This window comes from Heteronotia binoei, chromosome 3, assembly GCF_032191835.1.
Source record: "Heteronotia binoei isolate CCM8104 ecotype False Entrance Well chromosome 3, APGP_CSIRO_Hbin_v1, whole genome shotgun sequence".
Lineage (NCBI taxonomy): Eukaryota > Metazoa > Chordata > Lepidosauria > Squamata > Gekkonidae > Heteronotia > Heteronotia binoei.
Genome location: NC_083225.1, coordinates 57,998,374 through 58,016,132, shown reverse-complemented (window position 1 = coordinate 58,016,132; position 17,759 = coordinate 57,998,374). Strand labels below are relative to the sequence as shown.

Sequence of the window (17,759 nt, the reverse complement as noted above, 5' to 3'; positions counted from 1 at the left end):
TTTATCCTGCTCAGGAGAAGGGAGAGTGCATGAGCAAGCCTGAAGCTCTTTGCCTAGCCTGAATCTGACAAAAGGGGGGCACTATTTTCTAGCCAAGTGGATTTTTTGGGGTGGGTGGGCAGTTTCTGGCCTCTGTTACAATGTGGTGCAGAGTCTAGGAGCAAGCAGATAACAAGATCATACAGGGTAATGACTAGTACTGCTGGAAAGCTTTCCCATATTCATTCCCCACTTTAGGAAGATAAGGTAAGAGCTGAAGCTGTGGGACTTGGCTGGAAAATGCAAGGCAGGGTTATCAGCATATTGATGATGACTCCAAACTTCCCTAATGTTTTGTTCACTGATCTTGCATATGTCCTGAATGATAGATATTTTATCGTGAAAAGTAGTTAAATTGCATGTAATTTGAGTGATGGCCTTTAATATTTGTTTGGAGTCAAGATTATACCACATATGGCATGTAGTACTGAATTAGCACGTTCCTTTCTCAGACAGCTTACAGTCTGAGGCTTCTTGCTGAGTGTTGTTGGAACCACAGTTCTTGTCACTGGTAAATTTTGCACTGACAAATGAATATGCTCTGCTGTTTGGTGGCCATTAATATGTTAGAGAGTGGGCTGAAGCTAAGTATGTGTGGGGGTTGAGAACTGTGTTTGGACTTAGGAGATGGGGTAATATGTAGATAGATGTCTGAAGTATTGGTTAAAAACTTCAGAATGTAGAATGGTTATTGCTGGATGTATAATATATAGAGGTCTTTAAATGATAGCATATTTGTCTTGGGAGGTCAAGGGGAGTCATTACTGATGCAGCTGTTCACACTAGGCATCAGTGAACACATCCAATGGTCATCACTGTTATGAAATACTGGCATGCAGATGGCCATGTGCTAAAGTATGTTCCCTAGGGCTTTTGTTTACAAAGTAAAGTGCTATGGTTACAGTGACAAATAAGCTGGCTGTGTTGTGTCAAGTGGCCTTTATACAGCTTACCTTTTTACATTTTAAAATGCCTCTTATAAAGGAGCTACGTCAAATTTTATTCATCTAAGACGCAAAGAAAGTGGGGGAAAGCTTATTCTTGTGGGTTTCCTAATTTGGCTTAAGTAGATGTTTACACACTATGCCATTTCTGTTATGTTTAGTATGTATCAGTGCTTCATGTTGTAAAGGTTCCTCTTAATTAAAAAGAAATCACGTAGCCTTTTAGGTTAACTTGACACGCTGGTTGTGCTTCGTTTCACAGCATAGGAAAGATTAGTATTGCATAAAGCTTGGAAATGTTGAGATGATAGAGAGGAATCATTTTGTCATTTGAAAAATCCTAGGGGGAAAGGAAATAAAGAATTTTGTAGTTGAAAACTTTGCCCAGGGTTTGAACATTTTTTTACAGTGATAAAGCCCTATGAGGCATCTCTATCAGTTAACTAGGTTCTTGCTTGCTAATGTTACAGCTGTTGTGGACTGATACTGTGGGGTATGTAGCTGCTAAAAAAAGTGGCTCAGTTATGTATAATCAAATGAGATGTTTTCTCATGTTTCCAAAAAGCAAGTGCTTCAGTTTTCCCAACATTAGTTCAGAACAATACTGAATTTAATATAGAGTAAGTAATGTGGGCTGGATGTTTTGATGTACACTTGTTGTGACAGTATTGGTACTAGAGGGGGACGGTCAAAAGGTTGACTGATCCTTTGAGAAGTTCTGGAGGAAGATTGAGGCTCCTTTTTACCCTCTGTTTTCAAGTACTCCAAGCACCAGTAGTTTCAATATTTAGCTGTTCGTGAAGTGTCCATGTTTAAACTTCAGTTTGAAATATAATTGAAACATACTCTGCAATCTATATGGGGGTTGCTAGGTCCCCCCCCCCCCGGGTAGAGTTATCAGATCCAGGTTGGGAAACTGAGGAGGACAGGGACATCAGTGGGGTAAAATGCCACAACGTTCACCCTCCAGAGTATCCATTTCCTCCGAGGGAACTGATCTCTGTTGTCTGGAGATAAGCTGGAATTCTGGGGGATGCCCAGATCTCAACAGGAGGCTGGCATCTCTAATTCTGTAGCTTTTAAGAGCAGCTTTGTAAGGGTAAACCCCCCCCCCCCCCACCTCCCCTTAAAATAATACCAGTGGATAAAATGAAAGTAATGCTTGCTGTCCTTGCAAATGTGGTCTGTGGGCATGATTAGAATGTAGTGCTCATGGTCTTCCAATGATAAAAAAAAAAACCTGCTATGTAATTTTAGAGCAATCTAGGATGAGGTGGTTACCAGAGAGAGAAAGAAAAGAAACAAAAGGAAAGACATTTTAATCTTGAGGCTCTACTGTGGATTAGTTCAAAGTTGAATCATTTAGCTTGCAAGTCTATATTGAAGGCATCTGTGACCCATGTTCTATCTTGTAAACATCTGCCATATGGACTGCTGTCTGTTTGGTTCAGATGGTACCATTTGGGACAGATTTCCCTATTAAAGTGTAGTATAGTAGAAATATTTAAGGGACAGAAATTTGGCAATAAGAATGCCCTTAATCAGTGTGAATACTTTCTTTTGGTCAATGTGGGCAATATGTATGTCTTAAATAATAGCTCATATGTTCTGTTTGGAGCAACCACGTAATGACAAACAAAATCAAACACCTTCAGTTTCTAATAGAAATTTTGGGCGTTGCTTAGGATAGTAAACTTTCTCAATATCTCCCACACCTTCTGAACAAAGAAAGTGTAGTTCATAAATGACCAACTTCCACAGCACAGCTGAAGCAGATAATAGTAGGAGTTTGTGTTAGACCTGGACAGAAGCTGGAAAGCCCATGCACCTGACCAGGAGAGAGTTGGGCTTACAGTCCTGCTGTCTTCACTAGTACTTAAATACTTCTTGTTCACTAGAGGTAAAAAACAGCTCCAAGGTCGAGGACCAGTGGCACAAGCACTGCAGTATGCTCTGAGTGGCAGTGGCTTGAATGCACCAAAGAGATAGAGTTTTCATCCATGGAGCATGACTTTCTCATTTCACCCATTGTGTTGCAGCCCAAAATGCGTCCCAAAATTCTGCATTTTGTGAGGTATTTTGGGCTGCACTAGAAGGGGTTGAGATGAGAAAGTTATGCTCTGTGGTGGAAATCCTTCCAATCCAAGCAATTGTCCCATACTGTTAATTACTTTTCATGCATAGGTACTACATGCTTTGGAGTGCCTTTGTCTCATTCTATGGATAAATTGTGGTAGCCTTGCTAAAAGGGGAGGCCATCACTGTTTAATTTAACATTCTTTGTCTTGGCAAATTTCCTTTGTTATGATGAATTATCCAAATACTGCACATGAACAAAACAAGTTTTTTGTTTGGTGTGATATTTTGTGCCCTTCAAATGAACATAAGAACATAAGAACATAAGAGAAGCCATGTTGGATCAGGCCAACGGCCCATCAAGTCCAACACTCTGTGTCACACAGTGGCAAAAAATGTTATATACACACATACACTGTGGCTAATAGCCACTGATGGACCTGTGCTCCATACACTGTGGCTAATAGCCACTGATGGACCTGTGCTCCATACACTGTGGCTAATAGCCACTGATGGACCTGTGCTCCATATTTTTATCTAAACCCCTCTTGAAGGTGGCTATACTTGTGGCCGCCACCACCTCCTGTGGCAGTGAATTCCACATGTTAATCACCCTTTGGGTGAAGAAGTACTTCCTTTTATCCGTCTTAACCTGTCTGCTCAGCAATTTCATCGAATGCCCACGAGTTCTTGTATTGTGAGAAAGGGAGAAAAGTACTTCTTTCTCTACTTTCTCCATTCCATGCATTATCTTGTAAACCTCTATCATGTCACCCCGCAGTCGACGTTTCTCCAAGCTAAAGAGTCCCAAGCGTTTCAACCTTTCTTCATAGGGAAAGTGCTCCAGCCCTTTAATCATTCTAGTTGCCCTTCTCTGCACCTTCTCTAAAGCTATAATATCCTTTTTGAGGTGCGGCGACCAGAACTGCACACAGTACTCCAAATGAGACCGCACCATCGATTTATACAGGGGCATTATGATACTGGCTGATTTGTTTTCAATTCCCTTCCTAATAATTCCCAGCATGGCATTGGCCTTTTTTATTGCAAACGCACACTGTCTTGACACTTTCAGTGAGTTATCTATCATGACCCCAAGATCTCTCTCTTGATCAGTCTCTGCCAGTTCACACCCCATCAACTTGTATTTGTAGCTGGGATTCTTAGCCCCAATGTGCATTACTTTGCACTTGGCCACATTGAACCGCATCTGCCACGTTGACGCCCACTCACCCAGCCTCAACAGATCCCTTTGGAGTTCCTCACAATCCTCTCTGGATGCCTTTTTAATGTCTGGATTGGGTTAGTGTCTGAATTCTGCTGATGCTGGTGATACTGTAAATAAAAAACAAATAGATGCCCTAGTATGTGTGTGTACGAGCACACATGGAAATGCTGTCTAGCACACCAGATTTCTACACCAAAGGACTTGGTAAATGTTAGATTAAAGCATAGTATCATAGAGTTGGAAGAAATCTTCAGGATCATCTAGTCCAACCCCCTGCACAATGCAGGAACTTCACAAATACCTGCCCCGCTCCGGTGACCGCTGTTCCATGCCTAGAAGGTGGCAAAAAACCTCCATGATCCCTGGCCAAAATGGTAGGGATAAAATTGCTTCCTGACCAAAGTGGCATTCAGCAGTTCCCTGGATGTGTAAGAAAGGGCCACAAAAACTAAGCATAGATGGAACCGTTTCTGGCCTCCCACTTATGGAACCAGCATTGTTGTCAGATGGCCATCTAGCCTCTGTTTAAAAACCTCCAAAGGAGGAGAGCCCATCACCTCCTGAGGAAGCCTGCCCCACTGAGGAATGACTCTGACTGCCAGGAAGTTCTTCCTAATGTTTAGTTGAAAACACTTTTGAACCATTAACAAACACTCTTTGGGTGCGATCTGTCAACCAGTTACAGATCCACCTAATAGTAATGGTATCCAAACCACATTTTACCAATTTGTCTACAAGAAATATTGTGTGGAACCTTGTCAAAAGCCTTACTGAAATCAAGATTAATTATGTCTGCAGCATTCCCCTGATCCAGCAAGGTAATAACTTTCTCATAAAAGAGCTAAGATTAGTCTGACATGACTTGTTCTTGAGAAACTCATGCTGGCTCTTAGTAATCACAGCCATCTTTTCTAAATGCTCAAGGACTGATTGTTTGATTATTTATTCTGAAACTTTTCCAGTTATAGATGTCAAGCTGACGGGCCAGTAGTTACCCAGATGCTCCTTTTCCCCCTTCTTGAAGATGGGGACATTTACTTGTGTTCAGTCTTCTGGCTCCTCACCTGTTCTCTAAGAATTCTCAAAAATAATGGCCAGCGGCTCAGAAATTACATCCCCAATTTCTTTTAGTACCCTTGGAAACAGTTCATCTGGCTCTAACTACTTAATTTCGTTTAAGAAACTAGGTGTTTATGTATTACCCCGTGCTAATCCTAGACGGCAACTCCCTTCCCTCCTGTGTTTTGTTTTTTGCCATGTTGGGCACTATTTCCCTCTGTGGAGAAACGCCATTTTAATCCATGTTGGTGCTTCATTGGGAGGGATTGCTAAACTGCCAAGCAGGCTTGGGCCTAGCCTTCCCCTCCTTCCCCCCCCTCCCTTCCAGAGCCAAACCAACAACTCTAGGGGGAAAGTCTCCTAGAGAGGCAGGAAGTTCTTTTGTTCTCTGCATGTGAGTTAAGAGGAAGAGTTTTCAGTTCTCAGCTGCAGCTCGAAGGAAGAGGTTGCCAGTGGGGGAGCTCCTGCCTGTGCATGCGGCCTATTCAAAAGAGAATGAGGCCTCCAGGCAGTAAGACAAAGTAAGTCATCCAAAGGGGCAGGGCATGTTTAGATCAGGGCCAGCAGGATGCGTTTATAATCAACTTTTCTTTGTTATGCTGTGTGCTGTGCGGGTGCTGTGCTAACTTTTTAAATGCAACTGTTTTTGTTTTGTTTTTCTTTCCCTTTCTTTTTCTCTTGTAAATAAATTTTTTTTTCTGTTTTAAATGCTGGCAGTCAATCTCTGTACCACATAGATCCCCAAACCGCTTTAGACCACGCTGTTTTATAAAGGGGGCCCCGGGCAAGGGGGAAGGCATGCAGTTGGATAAGGTGCCAATCCTCCAGGGGTGCCCCAAAGAAGTGCTGAGGTCTCTGTGAAACCCAAGTACAGAGTGGCAGAGGACCTTGAGGCCTGGCCTCATAGCTGGAGAGGGGGATTGGGAGTCCTGTTCCTCTCAATCTGAACCCCTAGACTGAGCAGGTGGTGGCAGCGAGCCCAAGGGGCAGGAGGAGAAATAGCTCCCTCCAGGAGTTGGCGACTCAATAGGGAGCTGACGGGACCGGGTCTGAAGGCAGAATCGGGCCGGTTCCGTCACACCCTCACAAGAGAAGATTGAAGAAAAGTAAGAATCGAGCAGTTCTATCTTCTTGTCATTACCTGTTAAAATTTCACTTTCCTGTCCCCACAATGGGCCTACATAAGGAAACATAAGGAAAAAAACCTTTCTTGTTGCTTTTAGCATTTCTCACTAGCCTACATACTGAGTTTTAGCTTTCCTAACTCTCTCTCTACAAGCATGGTTATTTGCTTATATCCATCCTTGGTTATAAGGCCCTCCTTCCATTTCCTAAATGAATCTTTTTTTATTTTTAAGTCCTCAGAAAGCTTTTTATGAAGCAACCTTGATGACTTTAGGCTCTTCTCATTTTTCCTTCTCATAGGAATAGTGTTTGTGCCTTCAATATTTCATTTTTTAAAACTCCCACCCCTCTTGAACTCCCTTCTCCTTAAGTGTTTCTGGCCATCGGGTTCTACCCATTTATTTATTTATTTCATTCGATTTATATCCCGCCCTACCCCACCGAAGCAGGCTCAGGGCGGCTTATAACTTAGAGGCCCTGTTCACACAGTGTGTTGAGTCCGTGTTAAACTGACCTGGTTCTGTTCCGAATATTATCAATCAGACTGCCATATTGCAGTTCGAATCACTCTGCGGTGAAACTGTCTTCTGCCGTGCACACGATGTGGCATCATGCAGTTCTTTTTTTTGTTTCGCCCACTATTATGCATGTAAGCACATAATGCGCATAAGCACATTATGTGCATATGCACATAGGTCAGAAAACATTATGCGGTTATGCGCATCTCGCTAAGTAGTAAAAAAAATGATGACCGTAAACTGGATGTCTGAGGCTCCTTTTGCTCTGGGACAGCTTTCAGACATCCGGAAGTTGGTTAATATTGCAGCAGAACTATCCAAACAGAGAAAACTGTGAGGTGAAACCGAGGATGGACAACTCAGAAAACACAGCAAAGGAGTAGGTAACAAAATAATCCGGTTTGGAGCAGGATTGGAGGGGGGCGACAACGATTGACTACCGGGAGGCAGATATGAAACAGCAGTGACAAACTGTGTGTCTGAACAGGCCCTAAGTTTGTCAGAATTTGCTTTCCTGAAATCTAAACTATATGTCTGACTACATACAGCTTTCCGATGCCCCAGGTGGGGTTTTTTTTTGGTTTTTTTGTTTTGTGTGTGTGTGCGTCTGTGCCTGGAAGTCATGGAGTCCTCTGGCAACTTCTACTGAGGCATGGAAGTGAAATGGCTTAATAGCCTGCATCTGCCTCCTGACCCTGGTATTATCTGGAAGTCTTCCATCCAAATACTTGCCAGAATTGGCCTTGCGTAGCTTCTGAGATCTGACAAGATTGGGTTTGTCCGGCCTTTACAGGTCAGGGCAGCTTAAAGTAATATTTATCAATATATTTGTAATATCTTATGCAAGAATACTGAAACTTTCTCCTTCTAAGGTGGATTTTTTTTTGCATCTTAAAAGAAAAATAGCATGGTAACTCTAGTATGTTCTTTTGTGCTCATTTCAACTTTACACTGCACTGTACCCCAAGTATTCAGATGTTATTGTTCCTGAATAATAGAGTGGCATTGATGCAGTTCTCTTTTTAAATAAAACATCAGGTTATTTCAGTTATGTTCAGTTTTTGAATAGCTGTGTGTGTTGTGCCTACATTTTAGAATAGTAACCTTTTTCTGTTTTTCTTCTTTGCAGACGTGAATGAGCTTAAAGAGTGCCTTTATGTACTGGTAAAGGAGCAGCAAGTGCTAGCCAAAAAAACTGCCACCACCACTCTGTCTGCTCTGAGGCTAAAGCAGAGACTTGCCATCTTAGAACGCTATTTTATTGCATTAGATAGAGCAGTTCTACAGGATAATGTCAAGGTGAAATGGAAAAGCAGCAATATTCCCCTGCCTGCGGTGGACAAAAAAAGGTATTCTGGTTTCTTCCAGAAAATCTACCCCCTCTTTGCCATTTGCCCACTGGGTACACTTACTCAGCAAAATCATATCTCTAGTGGTGATTGTGAGTATGACTGTATACTAATATCACTTTATAATCTTGGTTTTGTACTAGCAAGATTATCAGTATTTTATGTAGCAACAGTTTAAAAAAATGGGTGTTAGAGCTTGGCTCTATGCAATTCCTTGGATCCTTTTGGGGTTTTTAGGATAATTCCCAAGTCTTTAACATCTAGAAAGAGACTGTATACTTTTGATCAAGAAATAGATACATTTTTCCTTAACTGATTTGTATTTGTTACAGCCCCAGGCCTGTAGGCAAAGGTGTAGAAGGTCTTGCACGTGTAGGATCCAGAGCAGCCCTTTCATTTGCATTTGCATTCCTACGTAGAGCTTGGAGATCAGGTACAGTAGAATGATTCTGTATAGCTGATAGGATTTGTGTAGTAATAGAATTGTCATTTAGCTATTGTATGTCCCTTCAGTGACTGTAGATGTATAAATTTAATCTTAGGAATTTTATTAATCAGTTCCTAGCTGACTCACTTTTTGAAGTTATGGCTCTGAGAGAGAATGATTTATTGTGCATGTGCTGCTTTTACACTGTGAAACAAAGAGGCATGTTTGAGACGTTCAAGGAGATGTGCAAATCCAGTGGGGTTTGACTTTGAACAGCAGATTTGCATGCTTTTGCACTTCCCTTCAGTTGCAACATCAGTTTGTTCTGAGGCAGGTAGACTGAGAAGCACAAGCCCAAAGCCTCCTTTGATGCGCAGAACTGGTTGCTTGAATATTTCATTTTGCAAGCGCCATATAATTTTATCTTTATTCTTACCCTTTTTTAGTTGTTATTGTCCCCCCTCCCCCAATTTTATCAGTATGGACTATAGCAGTAAGACTTCTGTTTATTCCATTTTATTGATATAAATTATAGCAGTAATGTTGCTTTGTAATCACCCAAACCTGCAGACCAGTTTTGATGAGATGCCTTTAACTTAAGTTGTATCGTATCTCCTATAATGCAAAATATTCTAACAGGACTAACACACACAACATTAACGTTAGGTGAGGATGCGGACCTTTGCAGCGAATTGTTACAGGAGTCACTGGATGCCCTTCGAGCATTGCCAGAAGCATCTCTCTTTGATGAAGGAACAGTATCATCTGTATGGTTGGAAGTTGTGGAGAGAGCAACTAAATTTCTAAGGTCTGTTGTAACTGGGTAAGTTACTTTAAATGCTGCTTGAGTGTTGCTTAGGCCAGAGTTCAAGTTTCACCTTGAAAAATTCCAGTCAGTAGTTGTAGTATGATGTTTGTTTGCATAACCCTCTCAGCAAATTGAAATTAGATATTTTAAGTGTTGCTTGGAAAACAATAAAAATGAGGAAGTATTCTGCTGTATTTTTTTCCATTTTTTTAATTGCACAACTGACGTTTAGATATGGAGTTTATTTTGTAAATGCAGCTCAAAGTAAAAGAGTAAAATGTTTGATTAACAATATGCTCTTGAAAAAATTAGGAAAGAGCAATCAACGGTTGAGGTAGATTTTGTGTGGCAACATTATATTATACACTGGTTTTTACTTACATGTATAGAACATTAATTATTTTCCTTTTTTCCTGTTGTTAAATTAGAGACATCCATGGAGCCCCAGGTTCAAAAGGATCAGGGAACATTCCATTGCAAGATCAGCACTTGGCACTTGCTATACTACTGGAATTGGCTGTCCAGAGAGGCACTCTAAGGTAGGCTACTGAAGAAATCTGTTGCTTCCTAGTCTGCGTAGGGGAATGTAAGCATGCCAGTCTTTATTACCTTGTCTTGAGGGCAAGCAGGGACTTTTAACCTCTCTGTTTGTGACAGAAATGGTAAAAAGGGTTACTTTCTCAGCATAGTCAATCTCGGTATGATTCTGTTTTCCAGCCAAATGTTGTCTGCTGTTATGCTGTTGCTTCAGCTTTGGGACAATGGCACTAGGGAAACAGACAATGAACGATCAGCACAGGGAACCAGTGCCCCTCTCCTTCCTTTGCTGCAAAGGTTTCAGAGTATAATTAGCAATAAGGACATGAACAGTACCGAAGAAGACCTTCAGGTATTCACTTTTATATTGAAATTAATTTAGACTGTGATCTGAAGCACACTGGCAGGCAATGACTTTTCACTGATGTTGATAGGATATGCTGCAATGAAATGTGTTTATGTGAAGATTGTGATGCCCACTGCAAGTTGCAACTTACTGTAATGCTATCCCTGTTAATGGTTATATCATGTGATGTGTCTTTATTGTGCTTGACCATCTGTTTTCCAAGAACAATAGGAAAAAACTCTTTAGTGTGAGATTGAAAATAAATTATATTTTAAATCATGCATTTCGTGCTTTCTTTCTCGCATCATTATGAACATGAGTGGAGAAAATTAGCTTAACTTGCATATTTGCATTGTCAGTTGAAATGAAAACTGAAAATGTTTTAATAACTATGCTGATAGCCAGAGAAAGACTTTCTTATGCTGCTGTGTTAATTACTGGATCATGTTATTATGCTTATTTTCATTTGCAAAGTGGAGGTTATTAGCTGTTAGCTGTTGTATCCTGTATTAAAGCTTCAAAAAAACTGAATTACTCTGTTTTAATGTTTTAACTGCTTAAATTATTTAACTGTTTTATATTTGAAATTGTTTACTTTTAAGTTTGATTAATTGTTGGAAGCCGCCCTGAGCCATTCGTGGGAAGGGCGGGATATAAATCCCAAATAAATAAATAAATAAATAAATAAAAAAACTTTTGAGTTGTGACAAGGAATTTTTGGAAGAATAAATAGTGAAATGTACTGTGGGTTGGAAATTCTGCCTGAAATGCTCTTAATATCTTTTAAAGATGTTGACCTACCCTCTGAGCCCCAATGAAAACTTTCTAAGATACCTAATACTGCCACAAGACAACGAGCTAGCAATTGATTTAAGACAAACAGCCGTTGTGATTATGGCTCATTTAGATCGCCTGGCAACTCCTTGCATGCCTCCACAGTGCAGCTCGCCTACATCTCATAAGGTAATGTGCACGAGTTGTGAATTTTGGTAATAGAAGATATTAGTATAAAACAGCAGTCTCTAAAGATCAGGTTAGAGCCTCTTTAGGCTGTGTTACAAAGTAATTTTTTGACATCTTCACTTTCAAAATTGTATCATATGGCATGGCTATATGAATATTTTGTATGTTTCCATCTACAGCAACGTCAAACTTTTTGTTTTTACGTGCCTTTCAATTTTCAGGGGATAATATGCTATTGAGAAACAACTTCTCTGTTAAACTGATACAAAAAGAAAATGTTAAAGCTTTTGCCCCATTATACTTCTACATGGCTTTGGAAATCCATCAATTCAGATACTTTTTACTTGTCTTGCTATGTGTGCATCCTTATCTCATGTGTTTCTAATTTTAATCATGTTCATAAAGCTGCATGTTGAAGCAGAAACTTGTAGAAACAAAATAACTCTTAATCTAGAATATCCTTAAGAGGATGGTTTTATTTTGAAATGTGTTCTAAAACAAATATTTGCCTTTCAGGGTTCTTTGCAAGAAGTCATAGCATGGGGGTTAATAGGATGGAAATATTATGCAAATGTAAGTGGCCCAATTCAGTGTGAAGGACTTGCTAATCTTGGGGTTACACAGATTGCTTGCTCAGAGAAACGCTTTTTGATCTTATCTAGAAATGGGCGTGTTTATACACAAGCATACAATAGTGACACACTGGTAAGTTTTTCTACTTGTTTCCCAGTATTTTCTTATTGTAGCTGTTAAAACTGTAGCTAATAAAATAAATCTTTGTATTGCAGGTAATATAATAGGGCTATGCTAACAAAATAACCAGTAGTTTGGTAATCTTGTCTTCATATCTGTTCTGTTAAATAGTGTTTCAGTAGTGTAGCTAATGAATTGTACTACAAATTGCTTTGGCAGTAGCTTGTTGTATTGTTTTTGCCTCCTTAGTTTATGTTAGAAATACTTGTAAAGTTTGTTTTGGCTAGTGGAAATGGTTGGTTGCTGTTTTCAATACACTGTTAGTGGAAATGTTAAACTGTAGAAAGGTCATTTCATTAATTTAATTGATTTTTTTTTATGCCTAGCCTATAATTTCTTTAAAGTAACAGTTTTCTTTGTGTTTATCTCCTCCTTTAGACATAAGACATGTTTTGATTGGGGTACATTGTATATTTTACACTTGTAGGTTCCACAGTTGGTACAGAGTCTTGCTTCTAGAATTATTGTGAAGATTGCAGCACATTCAGATGGTCACCACTACCTTGCACTGGCAGCTACTGGAGAAGTTTTCTCTTGGGGTTGTGGAGATGGTGGGCGATTGGGCCATGGAGATACTGTGTAAGTGTACTAAAGTTATAGTGACTAGGAACATAAAATGTGTTTCCCATAAATTTACATGCCAGTTAAGTAATGGGTTGTACTATGGCTATTCATGATGCACCAGTCTCTGGGAAGAAAAAATGCTTAAGATGTGTAAAAGTATGAGTTAATAAGTATATTGCATATTTTAAGTTCAGTAACATATAACCAGTTATGAACTTGCTAAAATCCTGCTTTCTGAATCTTCTTCTGTTTGCTAGGATACTCTTTACTCTTTTCCCTCCCAGCAACTCCTTTAGATATAAAGTGTGTTAAATCACTAATTGTCTCTTCGCCTTGGCTCCCTTGCATTTCTGGCACACACTGATACAGTCTGCTCAGCAGGGGAATCTCTTGCAACATGCAACTATAAGCCAATGTTTATGTCAAGCTTGTATTTGTGATATAGAGCAGGGGCAACATTCCGGAATCCAGCTTGCTGAGAATATCTGTATGTAGAAATTAATAGCTAAACTAGAGAAAGGATGAGTGTTTTCAGGAATTGCAGTGTATATTTCAAAGGGTTATGGGAAATTCTTCAGTTTAGAAAAGGATTTGGTGATGGATGGTCCAATCAAGATTTAAACTCACTGACTGCTTAAACACACTGGGTGTCTGGAAAGGTCTGTCAGCAAAATATGATCCTCAGTACGTGCATCAGTACTGAGAATGTATCAGTACTGAGAATCAGTACAGAATGTTAGTCCTATATATGCTTCTTGAGAGAGGGTAAATGGCTGAGGATATGTGGTAAGGCATAACTTGTGGCATTGGATAGGTTAGTGCTGCCTGGATGGCCATAGGGCATGAGATATGTACAGAAATTTACTGAGTGTAATACAGTTACTATTAAGGATACAACAAGAAAACAAACCAATATTAAGGAAATATAATTTTATAAATCCCTGAGATACTTATGGTTTTAAAAAATTACTGCTTTTCTGAAAAGTAATCCTCATTTTTGGCAAAAGGCTCTGCAGACTTCTAAATACTTGGTTTAAATCTTCATATATGAGGGATTGTAGAGAAAAATATGTGGTGTCTGTGTGTAGGCGCTGGATCCACCTCTGGCCTGGAGTGGGGAGGAGGGAGCATGTGTGCTCACAGAAGGCTGGGGTCTCCATGTCCCCCAAGTAAGGCACAGGGTATAGTCAACACTGCTTTTATTGCCAAAGATTGCTCTTGCCATCTCCTCCCACAGGGGGGAGTTATTTCACTTCTTTCACTGGCTGCATGGTGCTCTCTCACTGTCCTCTGCGTATCGTGTTAATTTTATCCTCCACATCCAACTCCTGTGTATTCTCATCTTTAAATACCTCTCCAACTGTTGCAGTGATCCAAGATACCAAATGATGGGGCCTTTGCTTCCCCCTGCCACCACTCCCACTAGCTCAATGGCACATCCTCTTCTCTCAGGATTGCAGAAGCACCCATCAGCCAGCTGTGTCTTGCTGGTTTAACCTTACTCTGCTGCCACCACCATGTCCTCACCCTGTAGGCATCTTCACTTGCCACATTATATAAAAAAAGAAATGTGGCACTTTGAATGCTGAAATGCACTCTCGCTTCGCTAGTCTGCTGTAGTGTATAGAAAAAAAATCAAAATGTTTCTTTAATTGGCATTTCTTTCAATTTCATCATCTTAATAAATGATTCTGCCATGTAATTTATGTGACCTGTTCAGTGCGATCACTTTTGAAACATTTGTACTTTTTCTTTTTCTTTTCTGAATAGACCTTTAGAAGAACCAAAGATGATTTCTGCTCTGTCTGGGAAGCAGGCTGGAAAGCATGTCATACATATTGCATGTGGAAGCACTTACAGTGCTGCAATCACTGCTGAAGGAGAGTTGTACACGTGGGGTCGAGGGAACTATGGCAGACTGGGCCATGGTATGTTGGAGATGGTTCCTTAACTGATCTTATGAAGTTATAGAGCTTAAATCTGACTCAGAGTGACTTGAACAAAGAAATGTAACACATATTTTTGTTTTTGCTTGTTCTGAAGGTTCCAGTGAAGATCAGACAATCCCAATGTTAGTTACGGGGCTGAAAGGACTCAAAGTTATTGATGTGGCCTGTGGGAGTGGTGATGCTCAGACTCTTGCAGTGACTGAAAATGGTAAGTTGCCCAAGCAAGAACATAATTAGGCCTGCCAGTTTTAGTTGCCCGTGGAATCATCATGAAACTATTTCTTTTGAATCTGTGTGAAATTTTGGGAGCTAGTCCAGCTGACACAATTGATGCCCTCAGCAGTTTTGAGAGGCTGTTATAGGAAAATCCTAGAATATATCGAACAATCTGATTTGGTTAGGAAGTATTCTGTATGCCACTGGAAGGCACTTCTGCTCATGTCAGGATGGTGGTGATGGGGGAAATGGCACAGTTAACTAAGGTCTCCCCTAGAGCTGTAGCTTCCACGTTGCATCCAGTTCTCATGTTCTTCTCAAGATTTCTGGTCAACCAAATGTATGTGGTGGAGGAATCATGGTATATTATGTTTTATGTTAAGCATATAAGATTTAAATAATTCAACCACTCATTTATGGAAAACTCCAGTGAAGTTATAAACTCCTTTTAATAATAATAATAACTTTATATTTCTATCCCGCCCTCCCCTCCAAGGCAGGCTCAGGGCGGCTCACAGCATAAAACTACATTATACATCAAGTTATACTTATAAAATCATGGTTAAAACAATTTACAGATTATATTAAAATTAACATTAACAATAACAATATGGTGCTATAGACATTAGATCTTCAATAGAATTCAGTAACTAAAAGCATTTTCAGCGGCACTTCCTAGCTTGTCGTTAGTTGAAAGGCTATTTTGAAGAGATGGGTCTTACAGGCCCTACAGAATTGATCTAAGCATCGTAGGGCCCGTACCTCCTCTGGGAGTTGATTCCACAGCAGTGGAGCTGCAATAGAGAAGGCCCGATCCCGGGTGGCCTTCAATCTGGCCTCCCTTGGCCCAGGGATATTCAGCTGGTTTTTTCCAGCTGACCTCAGCGCTCTCTGGGGCTCATATGGGGAGAGACGGTCCCTCAGGTAGGCAGGTCCTCGACCATATAGGGCTTTATAGGTAATAACCAGCACTTTGTAACGAACCCTGGCTGTATGTGCTCCCACCTTGGGAGCCCCAACAATAGCTTAGCCGCCGCGTTCTGCACCAGCTGCAGCCGCCGAGTTCGGCACAAGGGCAGCCCCATGTAGAGGGCGTTGCAGTAATCCAGTCTCGAGGTGACCGTAGCATGGATCACCATTGCTAGGTCACGGCGCTCCAGGAAGGGGGCCAACTGCTTCGCCCGTCAAAGATGAAAGAACGCGGACTTGGCAGCGGCCGCTATCTGTGCCTCCATTGATAATGAAGGCTCCAGAAGAACCCCCAAGCTCTTGACCTTATGGGCTGCTTTCAGCAGCACACCGTCAAAGACCGGCAAGGGGATTTCCCTTCCCAGGGGACCGCGACTCAAGCAAAGGACCTCTGTCTTCGTTGGATTCAAATTCAGCCCGCTCAGCCTGAGCCAACCTGCCACGTTTAACAAAAACGGATAGGAAAATTGCTGAAAGTGTTGCCTCCCAGCACTTTCCTGTTCTTGTAACTTTATTTTGTTAAAGTCAAAACAAGATTACTAAAACTTCAGATGAGATATCTACTTTTTCCAGGTCAAGTGTGGTCTTGGGGTGATGGAGATTACGGGAAATTAGGAAGAGGTGGCAGTGATGGCTGCAAGACTCCCAAACTAATAGAAAAACTGCAAGATTTGGATATTGTTAAAGTGCGTTGCGGGAGTCAGTTTTCAGTGGTTCTGACAAAAGACGGACAGGTCTACTCCTGGGGAAAAGGTGACAATCAGAGACTTGGCCATGGAACAGAAGAACATGTTCGATATCCCAAATTGCTTGAAGGTCTGCAAGGTAAGTAAAAAGGCTCCTACTAAAGATGTTAAAATGCATTGTAATTTTTTAAAAAAATTAGTTTAGGGAGAGAATATTTTGTATATTTGGGTTCCTGCTGGAACAGACTCAAGGGTTTCTTGCTAAATTTTCACTTTACTAAACAGTTCAAGGTTGGAATTAAAATTAACCTGTCATTATGACTTGGCTTTAATATTGGGCCATTCTAATCATTTGTGTATGACACTTGTTTTTTCCTCCAGGGAAAAAAGTAATAGATGTAGCAGCTGGATCTACACATTGTTTAGCACTCACAGAAGATAGTGAAGTATACAGCTGGGGTAGCAATGATCAATGCCAACATTTTGACACCCTGAGGATCACCAAACCCAAGCCTACTGCTCTTCCTGGGTTAGATTCCAAGCACATTGTTGGTATTGCTTGTGGGCCAGCTCAGGTAGGCTTCTGCTTAGCATTCATATATCTTTTGGGACTGATTCACACCATATTTTTTACTAAATTGCAGCATGTGGGAATGGGTCACCAAGGAACATTAGCAGTGCAGTCCTAAGCAGAATTTCATCTTTCTAAGTACATTGAAGTGAGTGGGTTTAGAAGGGTGTTACTTTGCGTAGGGTCGTGCCTATGGTATTTCTATATTATATATACTAAGGGGAGGGATGGTGGCTCAGTGGTAGAGCATTTGCTTGGTAAGCAGAAGGCCCCAGGTTCAATTCTCAGCATCTCCAACTAAAAAGGGTCCAAGCAAATAGGCGTGAAAAACCACAGCTTGAAACCCTGGAGAGTCGCTGCCAGTCTGAGTAGACAGTACTGACTTTGATGGACCAAGGGTCTGGTTCAGTATAAGGCAGCTTCATATGTTCATACTCTAGTAAAATTTTGCACTGCATATTCTAACTAATTCATTTTGTTTGCATATTATATATGCTTGTTTTAAATCTTGTGTGTGTGTGTGTGACTTCCAGCCTTTTGTAAAAAAATTGGTGTTGGTTGTGGAATATTCTTTTATATCTTTCGTTTGAGGACACTGAGGATTCAGTTAGGACATAGTCAGCTAAGGATGC

At 40.7% G+C, this 17,759-nt stretch overlaps 1 protein-coding gene across 5 annotated transcripts in view; it reads left to right on the top strand.

Moving 5' to 3' along the window:
- The window catches only part of LOC132568251 (E3 ubiquitin-protein ligase HERC2), a 130,742-nt gene that overhangs the window by 15,917 nt on the left and 97,066 nt on the right, over positions 1-17,759 (top strand). For 2 of the 5 annotated variants that reach the window (XM_060233872.1, XM_060233873.1), the window contains 12 exons: positions 8,119-8,338; positions 8,671-8,771; positions 9,405-9,588; positions 10,002-10,112; positions 10,291-10,462; positions 11,246-11,419; positions 11,936-12,124; positions 12,600-12,751; positions 14,507-14,664; positions 14,780-14,893; positions 16,444-16,695; positions 16,938-17,131. In XM_060233872.1, coding sequence (XP_060089855.1) covers positions 8,119-8,338; positions 8,671-8,771; positions 9,405-9,588; positions 10,002-10,112; positions 10,291-10,462; positions 11,246-11,419; positions 11,936-12,124; positions 12,600-12,751; positions 14,507-14,664; positions 14,780-14,893; positions 16,444-16,695; positions 16,938-17,131 — 2,021 coding nt within the window. The remainder of the gene's footprint in view (positions 1-8,118; positions 8,339-8,670; positions 8,772-9,404; positions 9,589-10,001; positions 10,113-10,290; positions 10,463-11,245; positions 11,420-11,935; positions 12,125-12,599; positions 12,752-14,506; positions 14,665-14,779; positions 14,894-16,443; positions 16,696-16,937; positions 17,132-17,759) is intronic. The other 3 variants (XM_060233876.1, XM_060233875.1, XM_060233874.1) reach the window with 3 other exon arrangements.